Source organism: Chenopodium quinoa, unplaced genomic scaffold, assembly GCF_001683475.1.
Source record: "Chenopodium quinoa cultivar QQ74 unplaced genomic scaffold, ASM168347v1, whole genome shotgun sequence".
NCBI classification, from domain to species: Eukaryota; Viridiplantae; Streptophyta; class Magnoliopsida; order Caryophyllales; family Amaranthaceae; genus Chenopodium; species Chenopodium quinoa.
This window is the reverse complement of record NW_018742656.1, coordinates 1,027,767-1,045,477: the sequence shown is the minus strand read 5'-3', so window position 1 is coordinate 1,045,477 and position 17,711 is coordinate 1,027,767. Positions and strand designations below refer to the sequence as shown.

At 37.1% G+C, this 17,711-nt stretch overlaps 2 protein-coding genes across 3 annotated transcripts; one reads left to right on the top strand and one right to left on the bottom strand.

The window, feature by feature from the left end:
* The first annotated feature begins 388 nt into the window (after positions 1-388).
* Positions 389-4,738, top strand: LOC110722248. Of its 2 annotated transcripts, none has more exons than XM_021901527.1 (5): positions 389-713; positions 816-898; positions 2,435-2,535; positions 4,108-4,162; positions 4,256-4,738. In XM_021901527.1, the coding sequence occupies exons 1-5, from the start codon at positions 591-593 to the stop codon at positions 4,407-4,409; spliced, it is 516 nt and encodes a 171-aa protein (XP_021757219.1). In that variant the 5' UTR covers positions 389-590; the 3' UTR covers positions 4,410-4,738. The 2 variants fall into 2 exon arrangements, with proteins under 2 accessions (XP_021757219.1, XP_021757217.1); XM_021901525.1 differs by having other exon boundaries at positions 392-713; positions 813-898.
* Positions 4,739-15,698: 10,960 nt separating this feature from the next.
* LOC110722247 lies at positions 15,699-17,530 on the bottom strand. The gene has a single exon (XM_021901524.1). It carries the CDS (start codon positions 17,460-17,462, stop codon positions 15,921-15,923), a length of 1,542 nt encoding a protein of 513 aa, XP_021757216.1. The 5' UTR covers positions 17,463-17,530; the 3' UTR covers positions 15,699-15,920.
* Positions 17,531-17,711: the final 181 nt, after the last annotated feature.

Here is a 17,711-nt window from a genome sequence, read left to right as displayed (position 1 = left end):
CCGAACCGATATTGACCCGGGTAAACCCGCCCCTAAACCGACCCATTTCAAACCAAACCGGCTTGATCCAAACCGTTTGTAAACCGAACTGACATTGACCCGGGTAAACCCGCCCCCTAAACCGACCCGTATCAAACCGAACCGACATAATCCGAATCGTTTATAGACCGACCCGCTTATGACCCAAACCGAATTTGAACCGCAAAGAAATAAACCGAAACCAAACCGAGCCGTGACTAACCCAAACCGAACCAAACCGACCCGCCAGCTAAACTAACCCGTTTCAATCCGAACCGCTCCAAACCGAAACCGACTCAAACCGAGGTCAAACCGAACCGCCAGACCGAAGTCCCACCCCTAATTAAACCTTATTTTTCAATTGTTAACTCATAAGACTGTACATTTGTTTATAAGACTGTACTTGTGTTCTCTTCTGTCTTCTCACTTTCCTCCACCTCTGAGTCTCTGACTCCAGTTACATAACTGCTACACTATTACTTCTGTGAATTGTCCCATAAAACATCAGATCAAACCCATTTTTTTTTTTTTTTTTAATAAAATCGAATTGATTGAACCGAATTACAAAATCGATGGCAGCAGAAATTGAAATTTCTCCATCCAACTCCCAAGGCTCTTCAACTCATCCTCCTAATCATAATCATAATCAAAATCCTTCTCTCTCTCCTTCCTCCACTTTACCTTCCTTTCCCCAGGTCACTCTCTTTTTCTCTCCTTTTTTATACCCATTTTCCCTCTTTTTAATTTAACAAAATTATTTTTAATTATTTTTTTTTTTTTTGAAATTTTGTCAGAAGGATAAAGAAGATTCTACGGCAGCCATGAATACCGGTGCTACTGCTCCACCTCAGGATAACTCCAACATTACCCACAGCCACCAGTTAATTTCTCTCTCTCTCTCTTTTTTTAATTTTTATTTTTTATTTTTATTGAATTGTTAAGTTTATTTGGAGGTAATGGGTCGGAAAAAGGGTTTTAATACAATTATATATTCAATTGTTTAATTGATACCTTCATTGTTATTTGTGTTTGATTAAATTCACGAATTAATTTTTTGAGATCGATAGCATTGTTGTTCCATTGATGAATTCAACCGTTTGTGATTGATTTGTTGAGATTGATATCTTCCATTGATCAATTTGCTGCTTAAGCGTTGCTGAGTTTTTCGTATAGGGGTTTATTTTTGGTTAGGAAGAGGTTGGGCTGTTTGTATGTGAACTGAGAAAAATTAAATGGGCTGCCTATGTTGTATGCTCGCACGTGAGACCATAAGGTCCACAATTGTGGACTAGGTCACGCAAGATTTTTTTTTGGTGTTTTATACGAGTAGGGATGTCAAAAAGTAACTCGACCCGAATAACTTTGATTGAAATTTCAATTTGTATGGACATAATAAAGTTAGTATGATTTAAATTTGAAATATTTATCAAAAATTAAAATTGAAATAGATTCGACCGGACCCAATCTCACCAAATTTGACCCATTTACCCGAATTGATAACTCTCGTTACGAAAAATTCTCAATCTTAAATACTACGTAGCTTTAGTCTTTTTTACTCTAATAATGTCGGTTGATATTAAATTGTATTTTTCGTATCATCATGGTGTTGGTAAGATTAGTTAAGTAGCAAGATGATTTTTTTATTTTTTTTTTGAAGTAAGATATTTCTTTATCTTCATTAGTACTAACAAAAGCAAACTTAAAATCCAAATTTTGTTGGTATGAATAGAGTTCTTTGTTGGTATTAAGATGATACATACAACTTAATATCAATTGTTAACAGTCATTATAACTCAAGCTATTAAGAGGCTCAAAATTTCTCGTGCTATTATCGGAATTGCTCGAAATCACTAAAAAAAAAAGAGAGAGAGAGAGAGTATAAAAGGCATACTTTTATGCTACTGAGTTATGCTGCGGGATATTTATTTATGACTCTACATGACTAACCAGCTGATTGATACAATACAACCCGAGCATTGGTTTAGAGTTTTCACAGCTCTACTGATAGATTTCCTTGGGTACGATATGCAACTTTTAAAGATACGTTTTGCTATTTGAGGAACTGAGCATTCTTGCGAAATTTCAATTTCTGTTTTCGTAGTTGCATTTATATTTGTTGTAAGGTTGTGCCACCTAAATGAGGGTGTAGTATTTACCAAATTACAAGTAAAAGGTGAGGTTATCGTGTGGAATGCTATTGAGATATGCATAAATTCAGATTGATTCGTCATCACATGTATTGAGTCTAAACTCTAAAGGGTGAAGGAGAAAATACAGTGATTGCTTAAGCTGAAGTTAGGCAATAAAATTGCGTAGTGCAGCAACCTCTATGTTATACTGTTATCAGGTTTTTGGTAGGCATAATACTTATAGCATTGATTAACTCGAGTCTGTCAATGTCTGGAGTGATTGACAGGTGCTTCACTGCTGATGAAATCGCAAAGTATAATAAGTATGAAGCAGATTATGCTAGTTACCTGAGAGCGAAATACTTCTCTGACAAGGATGTCTACGGAGGTAAATTGCTATGCTGACTCTTTCATACATGTTCCTGTAAGCTTAAGTCCTTTTTTTCTGGGATGCTTAGCCTATACTAGGAATACCAAATGAATCAGAAATTGAATTTGATTTTTTTGTACTTGTGCTATCTAGCAAATCCTTTGAAACCACCATTCCAAGCCTAACCGAGAGGTAAGATCTGATTTGGACTTACCTTGTGTTACATGCTTCCAAATGCTATTAAGCAATGGGTCTTCGTTAATGAGTGCTAAACCAAATTAGACAATGCTACATATTTCACACTTAACTCCCTAATTGCTTCATCTGCCACCCGATTTTCCACTCTGTAGTCCTCTTTACATTCACATTTGAGTTTTTAATGTGTGTGCCTTAGTTTACTTGTCGCTTCTCCACTTCCTTTCCCATCGCAAGCTCATCTTAGTTGGCATCTTTGTATTCGCTACCATAATATCACCCATAAGGGTGCCACTCCATTTTTCTTTTGGAAGGTGTAAATTCTGTCTCGAACTTTACCTTTCTAACTTATTTTAGATCACATTGCATTTAGGTTCATCTTGTTTCTAGATATTCTAGCTTTTCCATGCTTCTTTCCTTTTTTTTTTTTTTTTTTGGATAGAAATTCTAGTGTAGAGACTTTTTACCCCACCCATCAATCAGAAGAGAAGAAGTCAATTATAGTGTCTGCTTCCCTATGCAGTGGCAACAAGCCAACAACAATAGCTGCCTCGAGTCACATAAAGCTTATACAGGAGATTTCATGTCATGGTGTTAAGGTGTTGGCACCATGATCTTCATGAACATCATCATGAAAGGAGTTTAGTTTTCCTTAGAGTACAGTAAAGTATCCAAATCTTCATGCTCCCACTTCTTTTGTGTGTGCCAATTTGCCATTCATTTGTATAGGTTCAAGCCAATATATTAGTTAGCAGTAAAGATTATACGATACTCCGTAAAAAGTAGTGGCATTCATATGGTATGGAAAAGTTTGAACAGGGGATTTAGAATTTTAGCTTCCAAATTTCCAATGAAGTGGCTTGTAAAATAGGCTTTTGTGCGAGTTTTTTCTATAAATGTTGTTATTCGGCATTCTTTTGACATTGATATAGCATTGTGTTGTTATTAACTTATTATTGGCACGGAGAAGCACTGTGATTCAATTGGCATCAATCATGAGGTGCATACACTTGGAATGTTCAAATGTTCTTATAGCTCTCTGGGTGCTTAAAGTTGGAATCTAATAGTGAAGGTCCTATTTGTTACTTTGGATAAGAAAGTCTATATCTCATTCTTTGAATTTGACCTAAGGAGTATTATAGATTATTTGAGACAATCTAGTATTACTTGATTACATTTATACATGACTAAGTGGAAAGGATCTAATTGTTGAAAAACAAGACATCCTGGGACCGCAGGGCACATCTTCTACTCTGTATTGCGCAATTGTTTGGTTTTTGTTATCTGTACAGTACATTTTCTATGTATGACGATGCTGAGGATTAGTAAAGCAGATAAGTATTAACACAATTAACTTATTAATTATATATACTATCTGTGGATTTGTGTGTACAGGTGACATATATGACCTTACAGTCAAAGTTGGCAATGAAACCATAAAAGCTAGCAGGTGCACACAAAGCTTACTCTTTTGAATTTACAACATTCAAAGTTGAAGTTCAATACAGATGACATAGTTTTGTTATGGCTTTTCATGATGCAGGTCGTCTCCTACTCGATCATTTGCAGAACCTGCGCAGAGTGTTGTAGACCCTGGCCATGTTTTGGCTTCTGAAGTAGAACTACCCGCTCCAGGGGCTGAACCGTCTCCAAACATTGCAAATGGCAGCATAACTCCAGTTAAGAAGAGTAGCTGATGATGTTTGTTTTTACTTTTTAGCAAATCTACAGCATTTGAATTTGAGAAATGCTGAAAAAATAATCATAATATGGTAAATAGTGCATAAAACTTGGCTTCTTTTTTTTCTTTTTAAAAAAAAAAATTAGTAAAAAGGTTAAGAAGTCATTGTTATATGCACTATTCACATATAATTGTTATTTTTATACAATCCCTCAATTTGGATTAATTTTATATGTATTCATGTATAAACGTTTAGGGTGACTGACCAATTAAAAAAATTTAGGGAAAAAATTGAGTTGGTAATTGACAAGACCTATTATGGTTGAACTTTTTTGTCTTTATGAAGTGGAAATAGGCCAAAATAGTAAGTTGTAGAAGAACATCTACAAAAGGAAGTAAGTATTACTCTAAGTTGCTAGCCTATGTATCATCATATGATAGGAATAGCTCGATAGTAAAACTTATCTTATACGGGGAACTTTTTGGAACTTACCTTCAAGTTACCAACTTACCATATTAGAACTTATTATAAATAGGTAAAATAGGTGAAATTAAGACACCTATAAGGTGGTTTTATGAGGTCGATCTTGTTTAAAAAGAAATATTTATGTAAAATCATCTTACCATCATAAGACCGCTTTTGTAAGTCATAGGCTCATAGCAAACATATGATCCTATCCTGGTTTGTCTTTACCCTATATCCAACCTACCTACTAGGTGGTCTTACAATGACAAGACATTCTTAATAAAAATTTGTACTACCTCCATTTCATATTATTTACAACGATTAGACATTTCTCCTCTCTACTTAATGTCAAAATCGTTGCAAATAATATGAAAAGAAGGTAGTATAAGCAATGTTTTAATATTTTTAAATAAGTGGGGTAGGTGTGGGAACCCCCACTTTTGATGGCAAGGTGATCTTATTTTAAAAATCTTCCTCTTTAGTCTTCTCTAATCGCTTCATCTCTAAAAGCAAACGAGGCGACGCGAACTAAAAAAAAGTGCATTATGAATTGGAATGAATTGGAAAGTTCTTACTAGTGCCATGAATGACAAGAAAGTCATGAAGAAACCTACACAAGTATTTTGGAACCAAGAGATAACTAGGGTAGGTGTTAAACAAGATGAGCCAAGCGAAGCCAACATTTTCTTCGTGTTCACTAAATTACAAGCTCGATATATGAATATTACTGAGGAGGTTGCTTGGCATGGCACGTGGGTCGGACACTACATGGGCTCTTTTTTTAAATGATCAACACATGCCTAACACAACATGATTTTTCCTTAGTTATTCCCGCTTGAGCACGAAGCACGCCGAAACGTGTCAACCTACACGGGTTGACATGACCAATCTTTAAGTATACTAACGTGGATTTGTTGGGAAATATGGAAATGGCAACTAATCTATTGCAATTCCTCATTGGATTTTGATAACGAACACCTCTAAGGCATTAGAAAGTATTTAAAATATTTTAAGTGGTATTAATTTAGAAATATATGTCAAAATTACGCGTTGATTGGTGTAATTAATGCTCATATAATTTAATATTCTACTTTAAGTTATCTTATCCAACGTCCTCAAGGTGTTCGTTAACTTTTTCCTTCCTCATTATTCTCTTAATCTACTTCATTCTGAGGAAAAAATAATTAAAGGTTTTGTGTTTAACCAAAAAAAAAATAATAAAGAATATATATAATAATAGTATAATACTATATGAAAATTAATTTACTTCACACATACTCTTCCTTTTAAACTCTTCATTTAATTTTTCCATATACAGCCTAAATAGCTGATCTTTTTTGCAATTCCAAGCTCCAATTCTTTCAAAAATAGATGCTGACAGCTACTTGTTGCTTAAACAACCAGCTACCATCTACTCATAACAATTGCCAATAAAAAAACCTAATTATTTGCACTTTTAGTCTCCATACCAAAAATATTTCGCAACCAAAAAGGAAAACTTAGGGCTTGTCTGGCATTGTTTTTTGTTTTCAGTTTTCTTGTTTTTTTTTAAACCAAAAACAGGAAATAAGAAAAAGGAGTTTCCATTTTTCTGTTAGTTTTCCAAATTATTATGATTTTGATAAGTTTGATTAATTTTTGATTCATTATATGATTTTGAAAAACAAAAAACCAAAAAAAAGAATGCTACAACGAAGCCAAACAAACCCTTATTTTTTTGTTGCAAGTAATTTTTGTTTGTGGGATGGATTTAAGAGTTAGGGAAATCAAGGATCATATTCATTAGTTGCTACAAAAGTGTGGAGAAAGCTCTCATTTTAAAACTTTCTCCTTTTATGATCCTTAATTGCATAAATATTCTTTCTCCAAGGATAATGGCATAAATAAGTTTATGATCCTTAATTCCATTTTAAATGAACTCAATTGCAAACATGAGAAAGAATAAATGAGCTTTCTCTAAAAATAACAAAATCATTGTCTCTTATGAGCTTTCACAATCCAATTATGCGCTTATGAGCTTAGTCTTTCAATGTAATATGTGCTTTCATAGAGAAGTTATGAGTTTTCATAATGAGCTTTTCTCCAAGGAAATTGCATTTATCTCCAATCATGGATGGATCAAAGGATTGAAAGCTCCTTCATAATCCAAGAGTATCATCATTAGTTCATATTTATGATGCTCGTGGATTACGCTTTCAATCCACGAATAAGTAGTGAAACTACTTGAAATGTTGAGATTTTATTTTGGGAGCAAAAACTTGGGATACTGAGATTATGTTTGTTTTTATTGTTTGTTTCATTTTTGCTAGGTCATTTCTTCAAATAAGATGAAAAGGACCGATGATATGGGTGATTCAAGTGATTCTCTAGCAAAAGAACATCAAGCAGATGGTGATCATATAGGCTGGACTAACATGGTGAACAACTAACTACTACGTATTATTTGCTCCATTTTTGCATTTGAAAAAAGTAACAAAATCTTGTATTTTATAGTTTGATGACTTTGATGTTTGCTGATAAAAAGAAATTTATTGATGAATTGGGTTTTGGATGTTTGCTGAAGTTTAATTGCAAGAACTTGAGAAAAACGATGTGCAAATGGATCATCGACCACTTTGACCCTGAATCTCAAATCTTAGAGATTGATGGGAAAACAACAAATCTTAATCCAACACATATGGAATACCTACTAGGGTTTAAGAATGATGGTTTTGACATCAAAGATGAAGAGCTTCAGAAAACTGAACCTTCTGAACCTTTCACCAAGAAATTTCTTAGCCTTTTACACCAGGACACAGGGAGCTTTGCAGCTGAACTCCGGAATATGAAACATGATGATACTGACTTCCAAAAGGTATTTACATTGTTCTTCATGACATCTTTTGCTGCTCCAACTGCAGACAAAAGGCCCAGAAACACTTGGCTACACCTTGTTTTAAGGAATGAAATGATCGGAAGGTGGAATTGGGCAAAGTTCATACTCGACAACACAGTTGCAGCAGTGAAAGAGTTCAAGTCTACCTCAGCTAAAGCATTGGGTGGTTGTCCCCTATTTTTTATGGTAACTCCGGCCTTTTCTCTTACACCTACCAAACTAGAATGTTGTTCTAAAATGTTTTCTGTCTAACTGAGATTTTGTGTGGTAAACGATTCTTCACATTCTTCTCCGGTAATGACATTAAAAAAATATTCTGTTGGCCATAAATTAATGTGTTTAATGCTTGTGTGTGCATCTGTTGATACATTAGCAATGATCAAATCCTTGTTTGATTTGTCTGTACAGAATCAGTATAACTAAACTGCATTGATATAATCTTAAATTTGCAGGCCATATTTTGTGAATACTCTTCCAAATCTGGTCTAGACGATATTTGGAAGTACAACCTTCCTACGATTGATGACTGGAATGATAACAACACCAAAAGACTACATGAAATAGTTGTCTCCTATCCCCTAGATTACAAGACCCCTGAAGTAAGTGCTTGATGATAGTTACAATACCATTGCATTAATTAATTTGTTGGTAATTGAAGCCAGTGTTGTTTTTAAATCTCCTATTTTAAATGATTAGTGTAGTTGATGATGAAAATCGAAGCTAAAAAAGCATGGATCATACAAAAGGTCGAGTATATGGAGACACGGTTGTCAGTTTTTGAAAACAAATTATATGCATTTGAAGAAGATACGAGTAAGATAAAGAGTAAGTATTGCTAGTATTCATAATTTTCCAAAATTATGACACATTTTATTTTGGTTCACTCTCAATCTCTTGCCCTCACTTACTCACACGTCTTCTTTCATCTCGTTCTCAGGAGATGCACAAGATCTGAAAGAAACGTGTGACAGGTAATTCATTTAAACTTGTTTAGATTCGTGCAAGATCCATTATATTGTTACATTTTTAAAGACTTCAATTTGTGATTTTCCATTGTTCTTTTCATATATAAATGAAGGCTGGTGTACTTTTAAGTCGTGTAATTTGCTACTCATTATTCCCTATCAATTGCAAATGACTGATATAGTTATCTTTTTGAACTGATTCATTTCTTAAGCTGCTGTATTAGCAAAGTTCAATTATGAATTTATGAGTTTCTTTTTCTATATGTATGTTCTAAAGATTCACAAAGCAAACTTTCAACGACTTAGAAGCTGACTTAGAAGCCGACTTAGAAGCATATGTCGACTTGCTCTACCAAAGGACAAGTGAAAAAACACAAGACTCGAGTAAAATGTCCATTGGAGATCGAATTAGGAGATGTTTATCATGAGACAGTGCAAATTGATGAGTTGTGACTTGTGAACTACCTTGCTGGAGAATATATGAAGCTAGTTTTGTTGAAATATTGTTAGACTGTATTTCATGGATCTGTAGTACTTCATATTATGATAATGTTGGCTTGTAATATTTATTTGTAAGCTTCAAGTGGACCAATTTATGGCCTAAACATCTAGTAGGAGTTTTGTTAATTAATATGTGAATGCATGTTTGTAAAAATTTATTCCCAAATTTATTATAAAAAAATTAAAAAACTAAAAATAGATTTGCATCAGCTTTTAGAGCATCGGATTGGCTTGAACTGGATTATATCCTATTTTGATTTGGATTATGATTTTAAAAATTTATTTTAGTTTGGATTTGGTTCAGGCCCTAATTCAAACCGTACACCAAACCTTCACCTCGGTCCCCGGCTCTTGAGAAGGTTGTACACACACTACACAATGCAAATGTAGCAAAAAAGTTTACCCTTCTGGTCTTCTGGAAAAAAAAATGTGTTACCTAACACGCTCAAATGCTCTCTGTATTGCTTATTACCTTAAGTTATTACCAAAGTTGTTTCTGGTCAAGACATTGTGTAAAATAAAGTTTTGTGACCCATTTCACCCATACATGCGTTTTGTAGTAATTTAATTGATAGTGTCTAATTTATATCTATAATCAAGAAATTAGGACAAAGCAAGAGAAACAAAAGAACGAAAAAAGTACTACGTTACATTTACGTTGGAAGATGCTCTTTGGACACTTCGCTTAACTGTTGAACATGTTTGACAGTGTGTACTCCATCTCTCTAAGAAACCTCTCTTGTTTGGCGTTGATTTGTAGTCTGTGGCTCTGTGCCTTCCCTTCGTTTTATTTGTTTAGTTTACTTATTTTGTAATGTGCTAACGTAATTTTTTATTATTAGTTGGTAAATGTTGCGCATAATATGATCCCGAAGGTAGTAAATTGAAACTAAAAACCTTAGTGATTTTGCTATTTAAGGGCCTGTTCCGATTGACTGAACTGAGCTGAACTAAACTGAACTGAACTGAGCTGAGCTGAACTGAACTGAACTGAACTTATTAATTAGTGATTTTTAACTACGGATTAGTGATCTTTGATTATTTATTACTATACATATGTGTATATACAAATGTACATATTATTAATAATAATAATAATATTATTATTAATATTATTATTATTAATTATTGATGATTATTATTATTATTTATTGATTATTATTATTAGTATTAGTATTATTATTATTATTATTATTATTATTATTATTATTATTATTTATTGATGATTATTATTATTATTTATTGATTATTGTTATTAGTATTATTATTTCAATTATTATTGTTATTATTATTATTTATTGATGACTATTATTATTATTATTATTATTTATTACTTATTGATTATTATTATTATTATTATTATTATTATTATTATTATTATTATTATCTCAAAAACAAAAGTCATACAACCTACAATAAATTAGTGGGAAGCCGAGATACAATCTGGGCCCCCACTCCTCTAGCTATTGCAAATCCTACCCTAGTGAAGATATGAGCTGCAGCACGAGCCCCAATGTCTTGCGTCGTCGAGAACCTTTTCAGTAACGCAACAGCCTCTTTCTCTAATTCCCCAAGCGAAGAAAAGGAGAAGGGAATGAAACCATATCCAATCGCCTGACATCGAGCTTCAGACTTAACCCGCTTCCGATGAGCTGAATCAGCCACAACCCGCCCAGGAATGAAGTCAGATAGCTTTGATTGTGTCAAAGGAGAAGACCCTGTCAAATCAACACAGACATCGCGACCACGATCCCATGAATAAAGTAACACATCCGCGGGTCTGAGGGCCTCGTCGTTCCCTCCGGCCAACCCAATGTCAACCTCTTTTCTCGCTGAAATCCCAAAACGAAAGTAAACATCAACAAGGGTATCTCGAACAACATTATGTCGATGTTTAATACCCACAATACCAGTACAAGACACTGCATGATCACTGAAAATATCACCAGCAAAAACCCTCGAACAAGCAGAGCACAACGTCGAGATAGAGAACAATGGTACACCCAACCGATAGGACAACACACAGCGATAAGTCTTGGAGTTCATCGTCTGACCCAATCCTGAAATAGGAACCGCCCGAAGCCAAGCAGAGGTGTGATCACCTTGCTGTGATTTCCATAATGCTGATTGTCGAGGAGTTAAAGAATAAGCAGATTCTGCAGAAGCGGTAACCTTTGTGAAATATGTATCTGCCAATTTCTTCATGAGTTTAGGGGCAGCGACCTCACTAGGATTACTCAAAATGTCAGACTCCACTGTTCCATTAAACAGACTCAACGCATCCTCAAAGGCTCGTCCAAGACCAACAATGCCAGCATGTCGAAGAAGTTGTGTCTGCAACCCAACAGACTGTAATCGAGAAGCAAGAAAAGCATAGTGACGAACATCACCTGCAGAATAAACACTAAGCCCTCCAAACGCAAATGGTAAGGTGGCAAGTCGCCACTGCCAATCACCAAACCCCGGCCCCGAAGCAGTAACAATACGCTCCATGGAAGATCGAAGAGCTGCATCAAAAGTGCGCTGAGCCACCTCAAAAGTACTAGGAGGACAAGTACGCAATGCAAAGTAGAGTTTTGAAACTCCAGTACATGCCCTAAGTAACAACAGCTCACACTGAGGATCATCGAGCATAGCGACCTTATCCATAAGGGCAATGGTCTTGGTCACCCTCTGCATCACAAGCTCACCACTAAAACCAGAATCGGAACTAGCGGGACCTCCAAGCAACCTAACACCACGCAAAGGTCGAGCAATATTAGGTGGAAAGACACCCACCAGCCTGCTTCGAGGGTTTTCTGTAGGCCAGAAAACTTCAGTTTTTTCCACATTAAGACATAACCCAGAACGAGGTCCTTCCTCCATAATCAATTGCAGAACTTGCCCCACCACTAAAGTGTCACCAATAATCTTGCCGTCATCTAAATACCAAGCCTGAAGACATACATCAAAAGTCTCTCTAATTTTACACACCAGGGGTTGTAAAACCAAATAAAAAAGCAAAGGACCAAGGGGATCACCCTGCTGCACCCCTTAAGATGACCATAAGGTTTGGTCCCCATAGTACAACCTGGCTGGATTAGAATAGCAGAATTCTACCCATCGCGAAATGCCCGGACAACGACGACATACCTCACGTAACATGACCGAACGATCAACCAGATTGAAGGCATTTTGAAAATCCACCAACAACATAGATAAACCAACATCAGAACCACGGTCCTCAATCAACCGATTCACCGCATGAAGAATTGCCTCACCACCTGAAGAAACCCCAACACCAAATTGAAGGTCATCAAAGTAACTCCCTAAAGACTGACCAACCATAACAGCACCCACCTTCGAAACGAGACGCCGCCAAACCGTACCCACAGCAATAGGACGGATACCACCACCAGGCTTGACAAGTGGCGTAAGAGGAGCACTAGCAATGTACTCTCCTAATTCCATAGGACATCTCCCAGCTAGAAAGAGATTAACCACCCCAGTAATAGAGTCAACCAACTCATCTGATACTGCCACAGCCGCACCACTCAAGCAATCCATAAGATGTTGAGCACGCAAACCATCCCTACCACATCATGTGCCACGAGGGAAACTCCTAATCCGATCCAAAACAACAGCAGAAGTCGTAACGAGATTAAGGTGATCAATAGGTATATCAGGCAAGGATGGAGCTGGAGATGAAGGGTGCTTTGACTGTAAATCTGCAAGAGTGGCGTCATTATAAGGTGCAACGCCTGCTGAAGAAAGAACCCGAACCGCAGCAGTGTAATGGCCATCGCAAATCTTCCTACGACACTGCTTAATATTACGCTCTTAGAGATCACCTTATCAAGAGCACCTTTTAGAACCCGAGAAAACCCCAAACGACACTTGGGAGGGATAGACTTAACAGAGCGAAACCCCTTAGAGAATAAACAATCAAGGAGGGCCACATCAAAACCACCGTTATGATCTTGCACCAATCCATCCATACGATCAACTCGAGTAGGAGAAGAAGGAGATTGCGGCTTGGTGAAATTATGAAGCACAAAACGAACAACACCATCTCCTTCATCAGGGGGTGACACATCCTCATCCCCACGATGACGACACTTAATACGTACCGTGTGCGTTTTATAGCAAACTCCACATAACCAAATCCCCATACGCCTAAAAGTAACTTCTGCCTCATTATAAACAGCCAAATTAGAAGTAAGAGAATGTCGGGTGATATCTCGCGCACCGATACAACAATGACGATCACTAAGATGTTTGATTAGAGAACGTCGAGTAAGGCCATTTCCACTCCCATCTTGACAACCACTAAGACCCACAAAGGGACAATGAAACTTCACAACGGCAGCCGACATAGCTGACTTGCACCACCCAAAACTGAAATATGCCCGAAAGAGCACCGGAAACTGCCGCAAAACAGCTCCAAAACAGCACCCAATAGCTGCCAAAACTGGACCAAAAACTGCACCAGAAACTGCACCCAAAACTGCTCCAAAACAGCACACAAAACTACTCCAAAACTGCACCCAAAACTGCTCCAAAACAGCACCCAAAAACTGCTCCAAAACAGCTTCCAATACCGAAAATCGCTGGAAATATTGATCACCGAAACCCAAAATAGAAACCAACAAAGAACCTCCTCTAACTGACCAAAATCAACACCAATATTCGCGAGAAAAGCTGCCCTCAAAATGACCCAATAACAGCTTGAAATTGCACCCAAAACGCACCCAAAAACAGAGCAAAACCACGCTTGAAAACACAGCAGAATTGCACCCAAAACCGCAGCCTGAAAACTGACCAAAACAGCCCAAAAAATACCAAAAATAAACGCACCCTAAAGACGCTTGAAGCAGCCCGAAAACCCGAGGAAAACAGCGCGATAATTCGCCAGAAAATTGATCAAGAAACCACCCACAAAAGCCGCCTGAAATCCGCCCAAAAGCTGCCTGAAAACCACCCGAGAAACCACCTGAAATCCACCCAAAAGCCGCCTGAAATACCCCTAACTGAAAACCGCCCTCCTGATCACACCTTACGCCAGAGATGATGCCGGAAAAAGGACTCGGAACTGCACCCAAACAGCCTGGAAAATCGCCCCTTAAACGCCTGAATTTCTGCCTGAAACCGCCTGAAAACAGAACCACCACCGAGAATCTTCGCCGGACCTGCTAGGAAGATGAAACCACCGCCACAAGCTGCCTGAATTGTTGCCGGAAAACCGCTGGAAAATGAACGTGGAACCCCCCTAATCGCCCTAACCTAGAGAATTTTTGAATTTATTATTACTATTATTATTGTTATTATTATTATTTTTTATTATTATTATTATTATTATTATTATTTTATTATTATTATTATTGTTGTTGTTTGTTGTTGTCGTCGTCGTTGTAATAAGAGTTTAAAAGAATGAGCTGAACTGAATTATGAGCTGAACTGAGCTGAGCTGAATTGAACTGAATTTCAACGGAAGAGAACAAGCCCTAAATTATCTTTTTATATTAATAAAGTTTGGATCTTTGCATACAATTCCGGTGATTAAATTGTCCTGAAATTGGTTGTGTGATTAATTTGAATTGTTGGTTATTTGTCAAACAAATAATTAAAACCAAACAACAAATTACTTATTACAGTATAATTGAGCTTGTTTAGTGATCAATTTGAAGTCACATTAGGTTTGTTAAGGTACTTGATAATGGATGATGCTACCTTAAAGTATTGGTATACAGGAATGTTCAAAAGGCAACAGAGGGTTACTATACCTGAATCTTGAGAAGTGTAGCTCCAGATGAACAGGGTTGGTTTTATTTATCCAAAATTAGCCCAGAACTATGGGGGGTACGGGGCATCCATGGAACCCTTTCCCGGCAGGCTTGCCTAATGGTTCATTGGTTTGCAAGCTTGCCTAATGGTTCATTGGTTTGCAAGCTTGCAGTGTCGTTGCAGCGGCATTTGACAACCGAAGAAACCTAAACCCCAAATTTCAAGGAAATCCAGCCATGGCAACAAAGAGGGTAGAAGATGGAACATAGAAAGAAGAGGGACGAGATGCAGGGAACAAAGAAGAGAAGAAAAAGGAGACGAGATCAGGGAACAGAGGAATTACAACACAATCACACGGGAGGTGAAATACCATTATGCATGAATCAACAAGGAATTAAAAATCTTGAGCTGTGACAAGAAGTTAGCTTGATACATTTTGTTCGTATTTATACAAGGAAAATGACATGTTTTACGAGGTAGATTGGCAAAATATTCACAGGTTGATAGTTTCAAAAACTTGAACAAGTCCTAGAACTATGAACAAGGAAAATGACACAAATTCAGAAAACTAATCAATGAAAGCATTTTAAAAAATTCCAATATCTTTATTACAAGTAGTATAATTTTTTTTTTTTTGACGGATACAAGTAGTATAATTTGTCAGTGAAATGATGACAGTATTGCTCAATGAGACTGTTTCAAAGTCTCAAAGATAAAATTATACACCAAACACTGTAAAATCGAAATTGTATGAATGGGGTTCACACCTCACATATAAACATACAAAATCAAAATACTACAATCTAACGACAAAGAATCCTTCAACGAAACATATACAAATTAAATCGAATTTCAGCTATGGATACCCAAAACATATCAGTCTTTCAGGAAAATCTTCTATCTACATTGTGTGCAGAACCTATAATATTGAGTTCTTTCTGACCTTGTTTAGAGAACTTACAAGACACGAGCTGCTCTCCGGACCCTCCTCTGCTCGTAATCAGGGTCATCCGTAGGCAATTCATACCGACATAAAGGGCAAGTGTTTCGAATCCCAAGCCAAGGGAGGATGCAATCACCATGATACCGATGTGAACAAGGCAACTGCTTCCCCTCCTCCCCAACCTCAATCTGATCCTTACAAACAGCACAAAGCGCTTTCTCATTCAGCACATCCTCTTTAGTTGTGGTCACCGAGGGGAGCTTCTCAACAACAGCCTTTGAAGCAGGGGGGCGACTCAAGTAAGCGTTCTCACTCTCAGGAAACTGCCCGAACATCATCTCATACTCCGCAGCAAGAAAGTTATTATCATGACCATCAAAGTAAGCGTCATTATCATTTCCAATCATCTCAGAATTCCTCCCAATATGGTTAGCATTGAGCAACACCTCCCATTCCGAATTCCTCAACCCTCTCCCTCTTTCTCTTTCTCCAACCCCGTCTTCCTCAGGCCCCGAATAGGCCCAAACCGATATAGACCCGGACCCTTCTTCTTCAGCATCAGCAGCAACACTCAAGATCTCCCTCTCATCAACTCTATCATCCACCTCTTCCCACTCGAAATCGACAGCAACCCCACCTTGATCAACCTCCTCCAAATTGAGTGAATCCCAACATAGTGGTATACTTTCATCATCATTCACATCATCAACCTCATAATCTTCTTCCTCTGAATGCACATGAACCCTCCACACTCCATTCCCCTCCTCTTCAGAATCGGAATCGACACCAACCATCATTAATCCACCAATTCTGGCCAAACCACTCGGAATCTCACCTTCATCATCATTATCATTACCATTCTCATTCTCAAAATCATTCCAATTCACAGTACTAGTACCAGTCTCTCTCCTAGCAATATAAAACTCATCCCCACATTCAGAAACAACAAACCCACCACAATTACAATCATCCCCATCATCATCTTCTAACCCTAACCCTAACCCTAATCGCAATTCCAAATCCAAAGCATCAACACCCACATCATAATTATCCTCAATAATTCCAACATTCAAATCATTTACAACATCAGAAACAAAATCATCACACCCCACAATATGAGATTGCTCAACTTGTTCATGTAACAACTCAATTACAAAATTTACCTGATTTTTCCTATCTCCCATGATACCCTCAACAACACCCGATTGTCCGACACTCCGATTGGAAGAACTGGGTGCGAAGAAATCGTCTCTTTCATGGCTGCCGCCGTGTCGGCGAGGAGAGAAGGAATAGGGGAAGGAATCGAGGGTGGAGAATTCTTCAAAGAAAACGTCGTGTTCAACGAATAAATCGTGGTCATCTTCTGGGAAATGGAGGAAAGAAACTTCCGCCATTGAAGAAGGAATTGAGATCTCTGAAAGAAGGAAAAGGAGAGAGAAGAGAGTAATTCTGTAATTGTGTAAGAGAGTTACGAAAAATGGAAAAAGGATGAGTTTTGAAGGAGGGGGTGTTTGGCAGGTTCCCCGGATCTTTCTTGCTTTGGAGTATGCCAGCATTTTGACTTTTAATTCTAGCCTCCCTTTTTATTTATTTATTTTTTAATTTTTGAAAAAAAATATTACAGTACTACGTATTTGCTTCATTTCAAATTAAAGATATGGAATCTCCTCAAAAAAAAATTAAAGATATGGAAAATACTTGGTTGCTTTGCAAAATATATGGAATCATGATCATATAACTAATATATAAAGCTAAACTTTTAGCCAGGTCACGAGACAGCGACACTTGGCATTTTGACTTTTCGC